The sequence below is a fragment of the Nannospalax galili genome, unplaced genomic scaffold (genome assembly GCF_000622305.1).
Source record: "Nannospalax galili isolate Female #2095 unplaced genomic scaffold, S.galili_v1.0 scaffold161, whole genome shotgun sequence".
In the NCBI taxonomy this organism is placed as follows: Eukaryota; Metazoa; Chordata; class Mammalia; order Rodentia; family Spalacidae; genus Nannospalax; species Nannospalax galili.
In genome coordinates, this window is record NW_008348586.1 from 3,709,865 (window position 1) to 3,730,094 (window position 20,230).

Below are 20,230 nucleotides of genomic sequence, written 5' to 3' on the forward strand. Positions count from 1 at the left end.
TTTTTATTGAAATATATGTTGTAAAGTTCACAAAGCTAGGTTTTTAGAAGCATAAAAAGCTAAATAAAAAGTAACCACGATCTAGTTCACAGTATTAGAAAACATTACCAGTAACTCAGCAGCCTCTCTCTGGCAAATGATACGTGTTTTTGAAGGAAATACCTAGACTTGAATTTTGACATTCTTCCTCCTTGTGTGATTTTGGCAAGATTTTTAACCTCTGGTTTTCGGTTAAGCCATCTGTACAGACTCCAGGGATTAGCACCTTATAAAATCATTGAATGGAAGGAAGCTATATAAAGTAAAACGTCTATGTCAATGCACGAATAACAGCTCGCCTGCAATAAACAGTAATTATCAGGCAAGAGTAATAGAGACGGCAACCAACTCCCACTTCCTGCTGCCTTTCGCTCATTTTTGAAAGAAGCTCTTTCGCATTCCTTTTCTCCCGGCTCGCTCCTCCTCCTGCCGTAAATGACCTGCCAGAGCTGTCGCGAAACGTTCCTCCCCGCCCTCCATGTGGCGAAAACGCAGTCACGCTTGACGGCGCGAGGTGGCTCAGCCGCAAGATGGCGGCGCTGGCGGAGGAGCAGACGGAGGTGGCGGTCAAGCTAGAGCCTGAGGGACCGCCGACGCTGCTACCTCCTCAGGCAGGCGACGGCACAGGCGAGGGGAGCGGCGCCACTCCCAACAACGGCCCCAACGGCGGCAGCGGGAATGTGGCGGCGGGAGCGGCGGCCGGCGGGGATGGCGGGACCCCCAAGCCGGTGGTGGCTGTCTCCGCTGCTGCCCCGGCGGGGGCGGCTCCGGTGTCCGGCGCTGCGGCCGAGGCCGGCGCTTCCCACGACCGACAGACTCTGCTGGCTGTGCTGCAGTTCCTACGGCAGAGCAACCTCCGCGAGGCCGAAGAGGCGCTGCGCCGTGAGGCCCGGCTGCTGGAGGAGGCAGTGGCGGGCTCCGGAGCTCCGGGAGAAGTGGACGGGGCCGGCGCGGAGGCGGCTAGCGCGCTTCTCAGCCGGGTCACTGCTGCGACTCCCGGCTCTGCGGCCCTGGACGCTCCGGGCACAGGCGCTTCGGTGACCACGGCATTCTCGGGCTCATCCTCAGGTCCTGCAGCTCCGGGGAAAGGTGAGTCTCAGGGTCCCGGGGAAGGAGCGCCGGCACGAAGGGGAGTGAGCCGGGAAGGCAGGGGCTGGCAGGCCTGCACCTCTGCGGGCTTGTTTTGAATTTCCTGGGCCCGCCCCTTTCTCTGGTGAGCCGGCTGCGCAGTCAAACCCTCTTCTGAGCTGTCAGTTCCAGCCAGAGGCTGAGCAGAGCTGTGGAGCAGAGGGAGGTGCGGGGAAGAGGGGCGCGCACAAGGTGGGGGTCGGGGCTTGGGCTTTTCGGTGTCTTTCCTCCTGTTTGGACTTTTGAGCTATCGCTAGGTTCACGTGAACACGGACAACATTGTTACACTTCCATACTATCGTACTTACTTTGGTATCTTGAGTTTTCAGTTTCCACTATTCTGGTCTGTTTTAGAGATGAGAAAACAGACTTCTTGAGCAAAGTCGACAGGCTTGCTTTGGGACCACAGAGCCAGAGAGTGATGGAGCACTAATAGTATAGCGAGTATTTCTCAAAATTTGGGCCTAAGTACCACCAGTGATAAATGTTTTTTGGAGGATGCAAATTCCTCGACATCACTTCAGGCTTAGACTGTCTTGGGAATCTGCCATAAGGGTTTCTAAGGAGTACTGATGTATGGTAACCTTTGAAAACTAACTGGTCGGGTGTGGTGACACATGCTTCTAATCCCAGCACCCGGGAGGCACAGGCAGGCGGATCTCTGTGAGTTTGGGGCTGGCATGGTATATGTAGCCAGTTCAGGCCAGCTGGGGCCACAGGGAGACCTTGTCACAAAAATACCAAAAAAAAAAAAAAAAAAAGAGAGAGCGAGAAACCCCTATAAAAAGATGCGGGGCAGACCTTTTTGTCTCTGTTACTTTTATGTGATGCCTACTATAATCACTTTTTCTAAGGTTGAGTTTTTTTCCTCTGTGTTAAGTAGATTATTATGAGGCTAAAATATAACATGTAAAATGCCTAGTACTCACCTTTAATCCCAGCACTTGGGAGGCAGAGGCAGGAGGATCTTTGTGAGTTCAAGACCAGCCTGGTCTACATAGTGAGTTCCAGGACAGCTGGGGCTACAAGGAGACCCTGTCTCAAAAAGACCAAAAAAAAAAAAAAAAAAGCCCAGTACTGAAAGAGTTTATGCCTCTGGATCCATACCTGATAATTGCTTTCTAATCTTCACCGTTCTTCCAGAAACTGTTGTCACAAAATGATTCAGTAAAACTGATACTTGGCAATTACCGTTTATTGGGTAAAGGCATTTGCTGCCGTGCTTGACCCGAGTTAGATCCCTGAAACCTACAAGGTAGAAGGGTGGAAGGGGAGAATTAACTCCCAAAAGTTATCCTCTGACCAACACACACTACTTACACAGGAGCACACACACAAGCACAAACGAACACACACACAATATTAAAAACTTTAACTCATACCTTGGGCTGGAGAGATGGCTCAGCAGTTAAGAGCACTGGTTGCAGAGGACCCAGCATCTACATGGTGGCTAACAACCATCTATAACATACCCAGTTCTAGGGGATCTGATGCTTATTTCTGGCCTCCATGGGCTTTGTATGACACAGGTGCACTTACATACATGCACATAAAATAAATTAAAAAAAAAATTTTTTTTAAACCTCATACCTGCCAGGCTTGGTGGCACACGCCTTTAATCCCAGCACTAGGGAGGCAGAGGCAGGCGGATCTCTGTGAGTTCAAGGCCAGCCTGGTCTACATAGTGAGTTCAGGTCAGTGGGACTACAGGGAGACCCTGTCTCAAAAAGACAAAAACAAAAAACCCTCATACCTAATGTAAATTCTCAAAAGAGATCAGTAAATAATGAAATTTTACAGTTTGGTGGCTCTAGCCACATTAAACTGTGTCTATGAGACATAATCTTTGCAGCATTGTTAGAAGTGACATTTAAACACAGCTCTAATACATAAGTAGAAGTTTGTAAAGTCTAAAATCTCAGCACTTGGGATGTTGATGTAGGAGAATTACTATGAGGCCAGCCTGAGCAGTATACTGAGACTATAGCAGGAAAGAGGAGAGAGAGAGAGAGAGAGAGAGAGAGAGAGAGAGAGAGAGAGAGAGCAGAAGTGTGTGAAAAATGTGACTAAGAAGGATCTTTTCTGCATGCTGAATTTTGTAAAATGAATTGTATTGTTATTATATTAGTTTCCTAATACTGCTCATCTGTTGGAGAACAACTTATTTTCAGATATTTGAAAAACTAAAAAGGAGGAAGAGCGACCACAGACTTATAACTTAATTATAATTTTTGCAGTGAAGTGTATGTATAACTACTAAAAAAAAAACACATGAGGGCTTGAGAGATGGCTCAGAGGTTAGGAGCACTGCTGCTCTTGCAGAGGACCTGAGTTTGGTTCCTAGCACCCACATGGTGGCTTACAACCACATGTAACTCCAGCTCCAGGGAATCCAGTGTCCTCTTTTACCTCTCTGGGCCCTGCACTCATGTTCACATTCTCATATACATATTAAATAATTAAAAAATAAAAATAGCTGGGCGCGGTGGCGCACGCCTTTAATCCCAGCACTTGGGAGGCAGAGGCAGGCGGATCTTTGTGAGTTCAAGGCCAGCCTGGTCTACATAGTGAGTTCCAGGACAGCTGGGGCTACAAGGAGACCCTGTCTCAAAAAGACCAAAAAATAGATAAAAATAAATAAATAAATAAATAAATAAATATCAGGAGGATTTCCAGGTCAAAACCAGCCTGGGGGCTTGAAAGATGTCTCAGTGGTTAAGAGCACTGGCTGCTCTTGGAGAAGACCCAGGTTCAGTTCCCAGCACCCACATGGTAGCTAACAACTGTCTGTAACTCCAGTTCCAGGGGATCTGACACCCCCTTCTGACCGCCACAGGCACTACATGACACAGGTGCACTTATATACATATAGGCAATACACTGATGAACGTAAAATAAAAATTAAATATCGGTTGGGCATGGTGGTTCATGCCTTTGGTCCCAGCACTTGGGAGGCAGAGGCAGGCAGATCTTTGTGAGTTCAAGGCCAGCCTGGTCTACATAGTGAGTTCAGGTCAGCTGGGACTACAGGGAGACCCTGTCTCAAAAAGACCGAAAAAAAAAATTAAATATCAAAAAACACATAAAAGAGTATAACATAATTTCATTTTACCAAAAATTCCAACATCTGAATTCTGGTTTGATTGACAAAAGCATTACTGTTTTGTATTGTTATATTACAAATAAATACAGGCTTTCTACTTGGAATTGGTGGTTATAGAAATTGCTCAATGCTCTAAGTCTATACACTTGACTTGTAGTCATTTATATTTCTGGAGATAGAACAAATGTTTCTTTCTACCCTTAAAATGCTGCTATTTTATGTGAGGTGATTAATGTGCACATGTGAAGGTTGAACACTATAGGAAATGTTACAGGAATGATACAAAGTACTTGAGTAGCTCAGAGAGTTAGGAAAATTATTCTAGAACATAGCTTGGTGTGTACTACTTGCACTAAGCCTTGAGAAAGTAATATAATTGTTTGATTTGCACATACCTTTTTTTTTTTGTGGTACTGGGGGAGGGGGGGTTGAACCCAGAGCCTTGTGCATGCTAGGCAACTCCCAACCACTGAGACGCATTCCCAACCCTGCACATACACTTTGTTGTTGATTTGAAAATTTAAGATGTGAATAAATTGAAGGGCTAAATTCCATTTAAACATTTTGTGATTGTGGACTGGAAAGATGGCTCAGTAGGTAAAGGCGCTTACAAAGCCTCACAAACTCAGGTCTATCTCTGGAACCCCTATTTTAGAAGGAGAGAATTATTGACACTTAAAACTATTCCCCTGACCTCCACATGCATGCTATGGCAGATGTGTGCCCATACACATATACACTATAAGTACATGTAATACAAATGAAGAAATAAAAGATGTGATTGTGTTGGAGAAGAGAAGTTAAGAGCAAAAGGACAAATGAGAAATAGCTTACCTCTGGGCCTGAGCAAAACCACCATCGTCATGTGGTACATATCAGATCATTTTCTTAAATGTTGTTATTCCTTTTTTAAACAGTTGGAAATGTAGCTGTGGAAGACCAGCCAGATGTCAGTGCTGTCTTGTCGGCCTACAACCAACAAGGAGACCCCACAATGTATGAAGAATACTATAGTGGACTGAAACACTTCATTGAATGTTCTCTGGACTGCCATCGAGCAGAATTATCTCAACTCTTTTATCCTCTGTTTGTACACATGTACTTGGAACTAGTTTATAATCAACATGAAAATGAAGCAAAATCATTCTTTGAGAAGTATGTGAATTTTAACGTATTTTATTTATATTTGTATGTATACACACACATCTGTAACCACACAAATGTAAGATTGCAAATCAGAACTTTGTGAAGGAGAGGTGCCTTGGGCTATATGAACCTAACATGGGGGGAGTTTGATCTAGTTAAAATGTCAAAGAAGTTTCCCAGAGGAAGCAAGATTTGAAATGAGGGCTGAAGAATGGGTAGGAAGTAACGATTCAGAGAAGCAGAAGCTTGTCTGAAAGATCTGTGGGAGGAGTGGTTATGGTAGTTAGAGTCTGAAAGAAGCTCACAGCAGCTATAGCCCGGAGTGGAGTAGAGTTGGGTGTGGTACAACATGCAGTGGGGAATTGAGTGGGTCTGGACCATATTCTCTGTCATAAGGATAATAGGGAGTTGTATTGGATAAAATTAGATTTGTTTGAGAGTCATTGCAAACTCAATAATGGTATAAATAAAACTTTATTTTTGCCTTTATTCTAAGAGTGATAGGACATTATGTTAAGAGTAGACTGAAAGTGACTGAAAATCAAAACATGCTTAAATATAACGAAAGTTTATTAGGAAGTTCGGAACTGATATGGTGAATCCATGATTATCAGGGATTTAGGCTCCCTCAGTCCACCATCCTTGTCATGTAACTTTCACTGTGGCTCAAGACTGCCTTCAAGCTCTAAGATGTTATGTCAGTGTTCTAGTCAGCAAGGAGGGCACACATTCCTCCTGGAAGATATATACACTTTTTTTTTTTCTAACTTTTCAGTCACTGGCCGTCCCTAGATACAAAGGTAGGAAATTCAGTCTTTCCATAGGTATCTGTCCCTGTCTAATAATTTAGGTGTTCTGTTATAGAGGAAGAAAGGAAAAATGGGCTTTGGAGACAGTGATTGGTGATTAGAAGATCTTTTTATTATTAAATTTCTATACTTTTTTTTTTTTTTTCCCCTTTCTTCAAACAGGATCTCACTTTGTAACCCTGGCTGGCCTGGAACCTGCTATGTAGACCAGGATGGCCTCGAATTCCTAGGGATCTGCCTGATTTTGTCTCCTGAGTGCTAGGATTACAGGCATGGGCCACCACACCCTACTCTGAGTATGCATTTTAAAAGGACCTTTACACAAGGGGGCAAACAGATGGTGGGGAACAGAAGGACTATTGGTTGACCAGGGTTATAAAGTGGTTCTTAATGGGGATGATATTCCTCCTTCCCTTAGGCCATTTGCAAATTTGTGGAGGCATTTTTTGGTTGCCTTGATAAATGGTAGGGAGGAGCAAGGAAGGATACTACATGTTATAGAATGTACAGATAGTCCTACTTGGCAAAGAATCATTCTGCACAATATATTAATAGCATTGCTGTTGAGAAGCAGGGATATGCTAGTGGAGGTGAAAAGAAGTAGACACTGATTTGACACTTGATAAGTTGGATATGAAGATGAGGTATCATTAATGGCAGGTTTAACCCAGGTTTCTTGTCTGCCATCTCAATAAGGATGACCTTCACTGACAGAAAATCCTAGAAGAGGACTTAGTATATCAGGTAGGGGGATAATCTTTAGTTCTAATTCAAATATGCATTTGACTCATTTAGGAGATGTTACTCTCATTGAGAACCAATAACCTGCAAAACTGGTTAGCCAATAGTCACTGTTCCCCTACAACCTGCCTCTACCCTCCATTCCCCACCATAACAGCTTGGAGGAGAGGAGGAACTAGAACCTAATAAATTAGGATTATGTGTAATATTGATGAATATGGATGGAATTGTCTAAAGGAGAGCATAAAATAAGAGGGCTAAGCTTTGAGTTCCAACATTCAAAGATCAAGATATATAAAAAGAAAGGATAGAGAAGCAGCAGGAAATCCAGGTAGGTGCGGTGTTATAGATGCCAAGGGAAAGCAGTGTTTGGGAGGCAGTGTTGAAGTGTTTGAATGAGAGCTCTTCAGTGGGAGCCATAGAACTTGAAGCCAGAACTTGTCAGATAACACAGATAATCATTAGGGGAACAGCAGACCTCTTTATGCCATTGTATTCATTCATTATACTAGGAGTCCTAATTGAAAATACAAAAAGCAAACTGTTCTGTAGCAAAGTTTCCTTTCTAAGAAGGCTGCCAACAAAACTACACTAGAAGCTAGTTTCTTCTACAGCATTGCCATCAAACAAACAAACAAAAAAAAACAACACTTGCTTTTCTAGTCTTGTAGTATAGCCATCTTCCCATGTAGAAAGCTGGGGCATCATAGAACGTTCTCTGTTTCCCTGTTATAAACAGTCTGTGAGGACCCTGTGCCCAAATTAGGGTAAAAATGCTTAGACTTAGGTTGGGCGTGGTGGCGCACACCTTTAGTCCCAGTACTCAGGCAGATCTCTAAGTTTGAGGCCAAGCCTGTTGTACATGGTGAGTTCCAGGCCAGCCAGGACTACATAGTAAGACCCTGTTGCAAAAAAAAATCTAGGACTTGTAAAATCAAAAGTATAATTAAATTTCTAAGTTGTAACCAAGGCAGAGGCCTTATTTAACTACCTTTGGTGATAGTGAAAATGGAAGTGCTCATTGGTACCAATATTTGTTCTTTATTCAATATTAAAATACTGGTATTTAATAAATATGTCTTAATATAGGAAATCATTAAAATGTTTGAGCCTCTAAGAATCCATGTACTGGTTATTTTTGAGGCTGTGATAGGCACACTAAAGTCCTACTTTCTAATTTTATATGTTTGAAATTTTCTATAATAAAGTTTTTAAAAGTGGTATTTTAAGAAAGCATAAAATTCAATAGGGCAAGGGTTCCAACATTTTTTATCTGCTACCAAAGATGATATTCAAAAGAAATACCTACCAATGAAGGGTCTTATGTTTCACTCAAATGAATTATTTCATTCACTATGTTTTATTTCAGAATCTTCTCTTGAAATGTTTATGGTGCATTTCATTAAAGAAATTGTTCATTTTAAGGGTAAATTCAGAAATTATCATTTTGAAATATATCATTTCAAATGATCCTACAGCTTAGGTCGGGATTGTTTAGATTTTTACTTTGACATTATTTGGGGATGGTTTATAAATATACGGGGGAAAGGATAGATTCCCTTAATATTACATTGAAAAATGACTTTTTAAAAATCACTAAAACAGGTTCCATGGAGATCAGGAATGTTATTACCAGGATGACCTACGAGTATTATCTAGTCTTACCAAAAAGGAACACATGAAAGGGAATGAAACCATGTTGGACTTTCGAACAAGTAAATTTGTTCTGCGTATTTCCCGTGACTCATACCAACTCTTGAAGAGGCATCTTCAGGAAAAACACAACAATCAGATATGGAACATAGTTCAGGAGCACCTCTACATTGACATCTTTGATGGGATGCCGCGTAGTAAGCAACAGATAGATGCGATGGTGGGAAGTTTGGCAGGAGAGGCTAAACGAGAGGCAAACAAATCAAAGGTATGGGAATTAACTTATGAACTATAATATAGATTATGAAAAATAGTAGCATTTCCACTTACCTAATTTATACATTTTTCTTACAGGTAGCTTGGGAATAATTTACATTCTATTTAAAATATGTTCTAGGCTTACTAATAATATATGTGAGGCTTTGGGAATGGTTGCATTTCATAGAACTCTTGACTACTGTCACAGAAACAAGGAAGGGGATTTTCCTCATTTGAAGTGAATTTCAGAGGCTTTCCAGGCCTGACATAATACATGCACAGTGCTGGCCTCTGGTTTCTGGTCCTCCATCTTTAGAATGTGGCTCTCTTTTTTGTGCTCACAAATGACTACATCTAGCATTGCAGCTGTGTTCCAGGAAGGAATAAGGGGCAGAACAAAAGGCCTGCCAAGTCTCTCTTTTTATTGGGAAAACAAATGGGTGTTTATTTATTTGTTTATTTGAGACAGGGTCTCACTGTGTAGTCCTGACTGGCCTAGAACTCACAGAGGTCCTCCTGCCTCTGCTTCCTGAATGCTGGGATTAAAGGCATATGCCATCATGCCCAGCTTAGTTTAATTTTTAATTAAAGCAGTATGCAGCATACTTCCATATCTATCAGTTGGTCAGAATTATGTTATGTGATCATTTGCAAGAGAGCCTGAGATCAGAAATGATTTAACCAAGCACATTTCTGGTCTAATAAAATTGGGGTTCTGTTATTAAGGAAAAGGAGTAAATTGCTATTGCTTAAGCAGATATCCTGCTTCACAGTATAAATTATATTGTAATTGTCATTGATAGTGTCAAAATTTGCAAAGGGTTTATTATTAATGAACAATTAATTTTCAAATGTTCTTTATACTTGTAGGTATTTTTTGGTTTATTAAAAGAACCAGAAATTGAGGTGCCTTTGGATGATGAGGATGAAGAAGGAGAAAATGAAGAAGGAAAACCTAAAAAGAAGAAGCCTAAAAAGGATAGTATTGGATCTAAAAGCAAAAAACAAGATCCTAATGCCCCACCTCAAAACAGGTGGGGAAGAAACTTCAGGAAATTATGTGGAAGTGAAAGATGTTAACAGAAGGTTGGAGTTTATTAATATTCAGAGTGCTCTTGACCCTGTTTTCTCTCATAGGATCCCTCTTCCAGAGTTGAAAGATTCAGACAAAATGGATAAAATAATGAATATGAAAGAAACCACCAAACGAGTGCGCCTTGGACCAGACTGTTTACCTTCTATTTGTTTTTATACATTCCTTAATGCTTACCAGGTTAGTAAAATAATTGAACAGATTTCTGCCTGGGCAGTCCTATAAAATGATATAGCAAAGTTATAGAGAAAGTTACAGAGAAAGTTAAATGTATTAAGTAAAATGGAAATTTGTTTAAACTCTTTGTATTACTATTTTTCTTAATATTCTATTATTTTTATTTCACATGCATATTACCTGCATGTGTGTGAGTGTACCCATGTCATGCACTGCCCGACATACAGTATATTCCTTTGGAACTGGAGTTATGGATAGTTGTTAGCCATCATGTGGGTGCCGGGAATTGAACTCAGGGTCCTCTGCAAGAGCAGCCCAGTGCCCTTAACCTCTGAGCCATCTCTCCAGCACAAACTTTTGGTATTATTTAATTTAAAAAAAAAGGAAGCCAGGTGTGGTGGCACACGCCTTTAATCCCAGCACTTATAACTCCAGTTCCAGGGGATCCGACAGCTTCTTCTGACATCCTGTGGGCACTGCACGACAGGGTGCGCTTACCTACACGAAGGCAATACATGCATACACATAAAATAAAAATAATAAAATTAAAAAAAAAAAAAACAACCCAGCTGGGCGTGGTGGCGCGTGCCTGTAGTCCCAGCACTTGGGAGGCAGAGGCAGGTGGATCTCTGTGAGTTCAAGGCCAGCCTGGTCTACATAGTGAGTTCCAGGATAGCTAAGGCTACAGAGAGATTCTGTATCAAAAAAAAACCCAAAAACAAAGGAAGAGAATCGATACAGCAAGGATAGAAGTCTAAGTTTAAAAGCCCTTTAGCAACTTTCAAAGGCTTTAATCTTGCTTATCCTTGAGGCTTGTTGGCTTGATTAGAATTCTGATAGCCTTTGAGGGTGTTTATCTGATTAATTTCTTGAACTTAACTATTAATATGACTGACATTTTAAATTAATTCTAAATTTATCTATTGACTCTTTATATAATAGGTTACTGGGAATGTATTTAGTAAAGTACAGAAATAATTGACATTTAATTCCTATTATGCACACAAAATATGGAGGGCAAAAAACAAGTGATTCAAGATGAGATAGTATTTGTTATTGTAGATTTTTCTTCTTGTCTGGAGTTAATCTCTGTAATGTTAACCAAGATAAATTAACTTGTCAGAGAGAAGGAAAGTATTTTGTTGACAGATTTATAACCTTTGAAATTAACTCAAGCCTCAGTTCATATACAGTTGGGATTATTTTTTTAATCCTTTCAGTGTTGTTATATAGAAGACAATGTATGTACATCGCTGCCCTGAATGGGAAGATTTAGTATTAAGAATTTAGTAAAGAATTGTGTTCATGAAATACTACTGGAGTAAATGAGATAAATATATTAAAATTATAGCTAAGACAAAGAAAAACAAAACCAAACAGAAACAACAGGTGATAACATGGTTTTCAGATGTGTGCCTGTGCCTTCAGATGGTGGGTTTTTTGAAGAATATTTTCTCAAATGATATTTTATATGGGAAAAATACCCATTATGAATTCTCTAGGATGTAATTGTAATTTTTCCTCTACCCCAATATTATTTAATATAATTTAAAAAAATTTTTTTTTCATTGGCAGGGCCTTACTGCAGTGGATGTCACTGATGATTCTAGTCTGATTGTTGGGGGTTTTGCAGCTTCAACTGTCAGAGTATGGTCTGTGACACCCAAAAAGCTTCGTAGTGTCAAACAAGCATCAGGTAACTGAGAAGACTTGTTGGTGTAAATTTGAAATCAGTCTCTTACCAATTTTGATAAAAATTTTTTTTTCATTGGCAGGGCCTTACTGCAGTGGATGTCACTGATGATTCTAGTCTGATTGTTGGAGGTTTTGCAGATTCAACTGTCAGAGTATGGTCTGTGACACCCAAAAAGCTTCGTAGTGTCAAACAAGCATCAGGTAACTGAGAAGACTTGTTGGTGTAAATTTGAAATCAGTCTCTTACCAATTTTGATTCCATGGACTATGGATGGGAGGTTGTGATTTCTGTAGAATTATTTCACTTTAATTCAAGGTAACATTCCCAGCTGGACCTGATAGCACAGGTCTATGATTCCCAACTCCTTAGGAAACTGGGACAGGAGAATTGAGAATTGAAGGACTGGAGAGGTGAGATGGCTCAGTGGGTTAATAAGTCCCTGTCTCCAAGGATGATGACCTGAGTTACATCCCTGTGACCCACATGGTGGAAGGAGAGAGAGCTGACTCCTGAAAATTGTCCTCTGACAATACACTGTGGCATGTACATGCTCATACGCACAACACGTACACACTAAAATTTTTTTTTGGTCTTTTTTTTTTGAGACAGGGTCTCCCTGTAGCATCAGCTACCCTGGAACTCACTATGTAGATCAGGCTGGCCTTGAACTCACAGAGATCCACTTGCCTCTGCCTCCCAAGTGCTGGGCTCAAAAGCGTGCACCACCATGTCTGGCCACACACTAAATTTTTTAAAAAAGAATTCAGGAACTGCCTGAGCTACAGAATGAATTTGAGGCCAGCCTGTGTAATTTAAGACGGGGACAAAAACCAAGCAAAGGATAAAGAGACAGCATTCCCAATAATGAGAGACTTTGGGGTGGCAACAGTTAATTCTGTTTTTTCATCTACAGAATAAATGGATTAGGCCAGAATTTAAAAGTGGTGCATGCCTTTAATCCCAGCACTCAGGAGGCAGAGGCAGGCAGATCTCTGTGAGTTTAAGGCTAACTGTGGCTACAGGGAGATCCTGTCTCAAAAAGACCACAAAAAAAAAAAAGTTAAAACTCTTAACATCTTATGATTACTTGTAAATTTTGAGAGGGCTGGCAGGATGGCTTAGCAAGTAAAAGCAAGTGCTTGCCACCAAGCCTGATGACTTGAGTTAGATGCCAACAACCCACATGATTGAAGGAGAGAATTCACCCTGCAACTTGTTCTCTGACCTCCACATGCATGCTGAGGCACAAACTCATGCACACACACATAAATGAGTGTAAAAAAAAAATTAAACAAAACATTAGAGATTATTCTCTCTTAAATAGAGGAAGAATAAGCTGCATTTCTACCATAAAAATTGATTAAAATGACAGAGGCAGAGGGATGACTCAGTGGTTAAGAGCACTTGATGCTCTTTCAGAGGACCTGTGTTTGGTTCCCAGTACCACATGGTGCCTCACAACCATCTGTAGCTCTACTTTCAGGAGATCAGACAGTCTTCTGGCCTCCACAGTCCCCAAGCATGCACAGAGTATGCATACATACATGCAGGCAAACAATCATATACATAAAATAAAAATAAATAAATCTTTAAAAGACTGAGGCAGGAGGATCACTGTAAGTTCAAGGCCAGCCTGAGCTACATACTGGAGACTGTATCTCATAAAGCAAAATAAGGCGGTAGAGAGATGGCTCAGCAGTTAAGAGCAAAGGCTGCTCTTTGCAGAGGACTCAGGTTCGGTACCCAGCACCCACATGGTGGCTAACAATCCATAAGTTCAGTTCCAGGAGATCTGACACCATCATCTCTGCTTCTTGGGCACTGCACACATGTGGTTGTACCTACATGTATGCAGGCAGAACACTCAAACACACACAGAATAAATTAAAAAAAAATTTTCTTTTGTCTTTTTGAGACAGGGTCTCCCTGTAGCCCCAGCTGGCCTGGAACTCACTATGTAGACCAAGCTGGCCTCCAACTCACTGAGATCCGCCTGCCTCTACCTCCAGAATGCTGGGACTAAAGGCATTCGGCACCATGCCTGGCCAAATCTTTATTATTTTGAAACATGTAACACAGTATACAGTCCTGGTTCTAGAGAGTAGCTGTGTACTCTAGCAAATTATTCACTATTCTAGCAAATTATTCACTGTTTCTTCTGTTCATGGGAATGTATAACTGAATTTAGAGGCATCAGTATAGTGATTGGCACATAGAAAGAAAAGTTGAAACACTAGTTCTGAACTATAATGGGATTACCTTAAAATGTTTTAATGAACGCACCTAAAATAATATTTCTGGACCTTTTTAGATCTTAGTCTTATAGACAAAGAATCAGATGATGTCTTAGAAAGAATCATGGATGAGAAAACTGCAAGTGAGTTGAAGATTTTGTATGGTCACAGTGGGCCTGTCTATGGAGCCAGCTTCAGTCCGGATAGGTAAAAATAAAAACAAAAATCAAATACTGATAAAAACAGTACTGAGGTTTAAAAGTTAACTGTTGGAAATGTAATGCAAATGCCTAGAGATTTTTGTTAGAACTTCATGTTTACCTGTAGTTCAGTATCTTTCAGAATCTTGACATTTGCTAATTTATCCTGAGGTACTGAAATAAAAGATAGCAACTGGGCCAGGCTTGGTGGCGCATGCTTTTAATCCTAGCACTCGGGAGGCAGAGGCAGGCGGATCTCTGTGAGTTCAAGGCCGCCTGGTCTACATAGTGAGTTCCAGGACAGCTGGGGCTACAGGGAGACCCTTTCTCAAAAAAAAAAAAAAAAAAAAAAAGATAGCAACTAAGCCTATACCTGAACTTAGAGACTCAAAACACATAGTTCTGTGCTCTCTGGTTTCAAAATTTAGCTTTAAATAACCCTCTGATAGAGGTTGAACTGCTTGAGTCCCTGCATTGTCCTTGTGACACTTTATAAAATTTAAGATGAATTCCTGATATTAACAACATTAATATCTTATCAATTGAAACATCTTTCTGTAATGAAAAGAACTAAGAAAGTGGAGTGTGGTGAAATGTTCCTATGATCCCAGCCATTCTGAAGGTTAAGGCATGAGGATCATACGTAAAAGGCCAGCCTGGGCAACATGACAATACTGTTTTGAAATAGTGTCACCATATACATTTAGGTATTTGCTGGTTTTTCATGATTTCTTAACATTCTGAAGAAATATGGGAGGGTATTTGGTACCCACATTATTATCTGTATCCTACTTGGATAATTTGCAACCATTAAAATTTGCATTGTATTTGTAAAGTCTTGAGAATTTTTTGTTGTTGTTTATAGGATTTAGCCAGATGTTAAGTTTTTATTTGAGAACCTCTGATTTCAGTGAAAAATGTTGGCTTTTGTGTTTATCCCTGAAAAAGGTGGAGCATTAGCCTGTCCATAGTTGTTTTTCCTCCAAAAGACCTTTCATTTTTTGGTAGGTGAGTGGAGTCTTGACATAGGGCCTCCAGCACATGCTAAGCATGTGCACTCTACTACTGAGCTACATTCCAGTCCTCTTTATTTTTAAATACAGCTCATGCAGATAGAAAAATAACATCTCCATTTAAGCACCAAAAATTGATATACCCAGTTCTTAGGCTATCTCAGTTGACCTTGTTTAACATACTTTTGTTTTTAAATTTATTTATATTTATGTCTGTATTTATTCAGGTGCCTAGAGGGTGTCAGATCCCCTGCTGCTGGAGTTACAGGTGGTTGTGAGGTGCCTGATACGGGTTCTGGAAACCGAACCCAGGTCCTCCATAAGAGCAGCCAAGAGCTCTTAACCTCTGAACCATCTCTCCCACCCCCCACCTTTTTTTTTTTTTTTTTTTTCGTCTTTTTGAGACAGGGTCTCCCTGTAGCCCCAGCTGGCCTGGAACTGTGTAGATCAGGCTGACCTTGAATTCACAGAGATACACTTGCCTCTGCCTCCCAAGTGCTGGGATAAAAGGCATGTGCACCATGACTGGCCTCTTCCATCCTTTTTAATCGTACTTTTTATTACCCTTAATACCAATTTTTTGTTTTGTTTCTTGAGATAGGGTCTCACAATATACCTCTGGCTGGCCTGGAACTATCTATGTAGACATCTACAGGCTGGCCTCAAACTCATCTGCCATTGCCTCCCAAGTGTTAGGATTAAAGGCATGGGCTGCCCTATCCAGTCAATACTAGTTTTTGGAAACAGCATCTCATTCTATAACCCAGACTGGCCTTAAACTTGAAGCAAGCTTTCTGCCTCAACCTCCCAAATTCTGAGATTATACACGAAACATCATACTACTTTTTCCCCCTTCTAAAGAACTGTGATTTTCTCCTAATGTATAATCTAACTTCACACAGTAGGTGTTCAGGGTATGTGACACTTTAACATTAGTTTAATACTGTTTTTTTTTGTCTTTTTGAGACAGGGTCTCCCTGTAGCCCCAGCTGTCCTGGAACTCACTATGTAGACCAGGCTGTCCTCGAACTCACAAAGATCTGCCTGCCTCTGCCTCCCAAGTACTGGGATTAAAGGCATGTGCCACCATGCCCGGCCTAGTTTAATACTTTTAACCCTTGATATCTATTGTGAATTCTATGTATAGCTATGGTTCATCAAGAGACCCTGCCTTAATATAGAAGGTAAAGATCAAGGAAGACCCTGAAATCAACCTTTGACCTTCACATGTAGGTATACTACATGGACCTGCACACATATGTGCCCACATACACAAACATGTATATACCCATGCCCACTGTACACATGCATTATAAAAAGTGAGGGGACTAGGGATATAGCTCAGTGGTAGAATGCCTTGCTAGCATGTGCAAGGCCCTAGGTTCAATCACCAGCTCTATATACACACACACCCATACCCATACCCAGAGGGAGAGTGAGCAGGCGAGACACAATTTGCTAAAATATGAAAAACTGGGCAGGTAACTTATCCTGGGAATCAAATATATTACCTTTTCTTCTCAGGAACTATCTGCTTTCCTCTTCAGAGGATGGAACCGTTAGATTGTGGAGCCTTCAAACGTTTACTTGCTTGGTGGGATACAAAGGACACAACTACCCAGTATGGGACACGCAGTTTTCCCCATATGGATATTATTTTGTGTCAGGAGGCCATGACAGAGTAGCTCGGTAAGAATACTGATCTTATGCAGGGTTTATTCACTGAAGGTAATTGTTCCTTGTTGGGAATTACAAATTCCAGCCAACTTAATTTTCACTTGTAATTCACGATTAACTTAAAAAATTTTATATTATGTACATGAATGTATTGCCTGCGCATATGCAAGTGCACCTATGTCATGCAATGCCCACGGAGGTTAGAAGAGGGCATCATATTACTGTAACTAGAGTTACGAATGGTTGTTAGCCGCCAGGTGGGTGCTGGGAATTGAACCTGGGTCCTCTGCCAGAGCAACCAGTGCTCTTAACTGCTGAGCCATCTCTCTAGCACCCATGATTAACTTTTGGGATCAGCATTTACAGCTCTAATTTGAGAATAAATTTGGGAGGAGAGTATTACTTTAGCTCCAACTGTGTCTATACCAAAGGTCCTGCTTTTCGTTTGTAGCATGTTCCCCCAAGTCAGATGTTTATTATTTTCCACTACCACTGTGAGCACTTTTATATATCCCTGCCATCTTAAAGTTACCATTGACCACTCCAGATTAGAAACTATGTGGTTGCCAAAACTAGAGGAAAATGTTTTCCTATGGTTTAGACTAGAATGAGAAGGAAGGTGGGTATGGAATGAAAGAACTGAAAACATTTGTACCAGATCAGCTCTTTTCCTTGCTTGGTGTGACAGGACATGCCTGTAATTCCAGCACTTTGGGAAGAGGTTGAGGAGTTTAAGGCCATGGTCTCAAAACAACAAAATTCTAGTGTCTTCTGTTAGTCAGGGGGACCCATTTGGAATTAACTTTAACTTGGATATAACTCTATTTGGGGTTAAATTTTAGTATTTCCGTTAATTATTATTTCTTTCCATTAACCTTTTTTTTTAAAAAAAGGTTTTGGGCTACAGATCACCATCAGCCTTTAAGGATATTTGCTGGCCATCTTGCTGATGTGAATTGTACTAGATTCCATCCAAATTCGAATTATGTTGCTACGGGTTCTGCAGACAGAACTGTGCGGCTCTGGGATGTTCTGAATGGTAATTGTGTAAGGATCTTCACTGGACACAAGGTATTTTACACCATTATTCCAGCATGCAAAGATACTTTCAAGACCAAAATATTTCATCAGTAATATATCATTGCAAAGATAACATTCATGCCACTAAGCTAAAATTCTGACTTGGTCTTATTTATAGATATACTTAACCCTACTTTGTTTGATCTTTTCCATACCTGTCTTTTCTAGGGACCAATTCATTCCTTGACATTTTCTCCCAATGGGAGATTCCTGGCTACAGGAGCAACAGATGGCAGAGTACTCCTTTGGGATATTGGACATGGCTTGATGGTTGGAGAATTAAAAGGCCACACTGATACAGTCTGTTCACTTAGGTTTAGTAGAGATGGTGAAATTTTGGCATCAGGTAAATTATTTTAATGGCTTTGGGGTAAAGATTTAGAAAAATATACAACAGAGCCAGGTGTGGTGGTGGCACACGCCTGTAGTCCCAATACTTGGGAGGCAGAGGCAGGTGGATCTCTGTGAATTCGAGGCTAGCTTGGTCTACAGTGAGTTCCAGGGCACCTGGGGCTAGAGAGACATCCTGTCTCAAAAAGACCAAAAATACAAAAACAAAACAAAGCAAAACTCTATATATACCACAAACACAAAATATACATGGCAGTTTGTCAGACTTTATGACAGATGCATAGCTAATGGTTTCTGTTGACTTCTTTTTAGGTTCAATGGATAATACAGTCCGGTTGTGGGATGCCATCAAAGCATTTGAAGATTTAGAGACTGATGACTTCACTACAGCCACTGGGCATATAAATCTACCTGAGAATTCACAAGAGTTATTATTGGGTACATATATGACCAAATCAACACCAGTTGTACACTTACATTTTACTCGAAGAAACTTGGTTCTAGCTGCAGGAGCTTACAGTCCGCAATAAACCAACGGTATTAAAGACCTTTGGAAGCTACTGTTTGGAAAAGGGAGACTTTTAAAAGCAAATACCTCAGTGATTAGTATTTAAGCTACAAAGAATGTTTTTGTCTATATGGATCTGGAAGTATGCTGCTTGGAGAATCTGAACAGGACAGTTCCATGTTTCTATAGCAGCCACATTTAACTAATTTCCGTTAGTTGAATAAGAGGTATTACGTTCATGGAAGGGACATTAATGGTGCTTTGGGTTGTGTGGAAACTATGCATTTTTTGTTCAAATGCTATTTTAATTTATTATGTTTAGAAAAAAATCAATTTGATTTAAACAATTCATCCTGCTTCAAGATTCAAATTTAAGAAATGTAATACCATCTTGAATTTTAGCTGAAGAATTCTATGAGCATGTACTTTTCTGCTGTAAAAATGAAATTACTATATGGCACTCAAGTACCATGTTAAATGATCCACTAATGTGTTTTCTTAACCCATGATTAGTGGAATGTATGTAACTGGGTAGGGGAACTACAATTCCTTCCTAAGATCTAAAAAGTACCAATCATCCACTGACATCTCAGCTTATACCTTTTGAGTTTTGAGTGCAATCAAACACTCTAAACCAGGTGAAGACGTTTAGATCCTGTTCTACTTCAGCTAGCATGGCTACATACAACCTAGTACACTTGAAGTCAGACAGACATTTCAGTTGCTTACCTCCAGTACTGAGCCTTGCTTTGGAAAACTAAAAGATTTAGACCAAGTCACTGCCAGTTTTTGCCTTTTGTTGCATTTTGTACAGTTTTATATTTTTGATATCTTGTAAATAAAGACAACCAGCTTTTCCAGGTTCATAATTTATTGTACAAATTGAGTATTACATGATGAGTTGACATTAGCTTCTCCAAGCATGGGTCTTAACAGATGAGGTTGGACATTTCAGAATCCTATGAACAAAGCAAAAACAGTTTGATACAAATGTGTTCCTCTCTACTTTTAAGACACTTAGTAATTATATAAACCTCCCAAATTAAATGCAAATTTAGCAGATTCTCAAGTCAGGGAAAAAACCTCAAGATGGCCTTCAGCTTGATATTTTTTATTTTTGGCCTTGAAACAGGGCCTCCCTGTATCCCCAGCTGGTCTGGAACTCACTATGTAGACCAGGCTGGCCTCAATCTCACAGAGATCTGCCTTACTCCGCCTTCTGTGCTAGGATTAAGCCTGGCTCAATTTGATAATATTTTAATTTAACAATCCAGCTTTAATAATTCAATAAAACCTCCCAACAATTCAGTATGATCCTAAAGGC

General features: G+C 40.4%; 2 protein-coding genes across 3 annotated transcripts in view; one reads left to right on the top strand and one right to left on the bottom strand.

Annotated features, from left to right (window-relative positions):
• On the top strand, positions 1–19,775 carry Taf5 (TATA-box binding protein associated factor 5). 2 transcript variants are annotated; one of them, XM_029569635.1, is made up of 11 exons: positions 1–1,128; positions 5,188–5,425; positions 8,572–8,887; positions 9,748–9,911; positions 10,015–10,150; positions 11,723–11,843; positions 14,155–14,284; positions 16,815–16,979; positions 17,861–18,038; positions 18,216–18,393; positions 18,711–19,775. In XM_029569635.1, the coding sequence occupies exons 1-11, from the start codon at positions 570–572 to the stop codon at positions 18,926–18,928; spliced, it is 2,403 nt and encodes an 800-aa protein (XP_029425495.1). In that variant the 5' UTR covers positions 1–569; the 3' UTR covers positions 18,929–19,775. The 2 variants fall into 2 exon arrangements, with proteins under 2 accessions (XP_029425495.1, XP_008843901.1); XM_008845679.3 differs by lacking the exon at positions 11,723–11,843 and adding an exon at positions 11,923–12,043 and having other exon boundaries at positions 18,711–19,768.
• The window catches only part of Atp5md (ATP synthase membrane subunit DAPIT), a 9,660-nt gene continuing 9,189 nt past the window's right edge, over positions 19,760–20,230 (bottom strand). The window contains exon 4 of the mRNA XM_008845681.2: positions 19,760–19,865. The gene's annotated coding sequence lies outside the window, so the exon portion shown is untranslated. The remainder of the gene's footprint in view (positions 19,866–20,230) is intronic.

What these genes read in the sequence shown, in the direction of transcription:
- Taf5 (XM_029569635.1), top strand. Translation starts at nt 570, where the DNA reads ATGGCGGCGCTGGCGGAGGAGCAGACGGAGGTGGCGGTCAAGCTAGAG. An exon ending in TCCTGCAGCTCCGGGGAAAG is followed by an intron (nt 1,129 to 5,187) that starts GTGAGTCTCAGG and finishes TTTTTTAAACAG; the next exon opens with TTGGAAATGTAGCTGTGGAA. An exon ending in GCCAGCTTCAGTCCGGATAG is followed by an intron (nt 14,285 to 16,814) that starts GTAAAAATAAAA and finishes TTTTCTTCTCAG; the next exon opens with GAACTATCTGCTTTCCTCTT.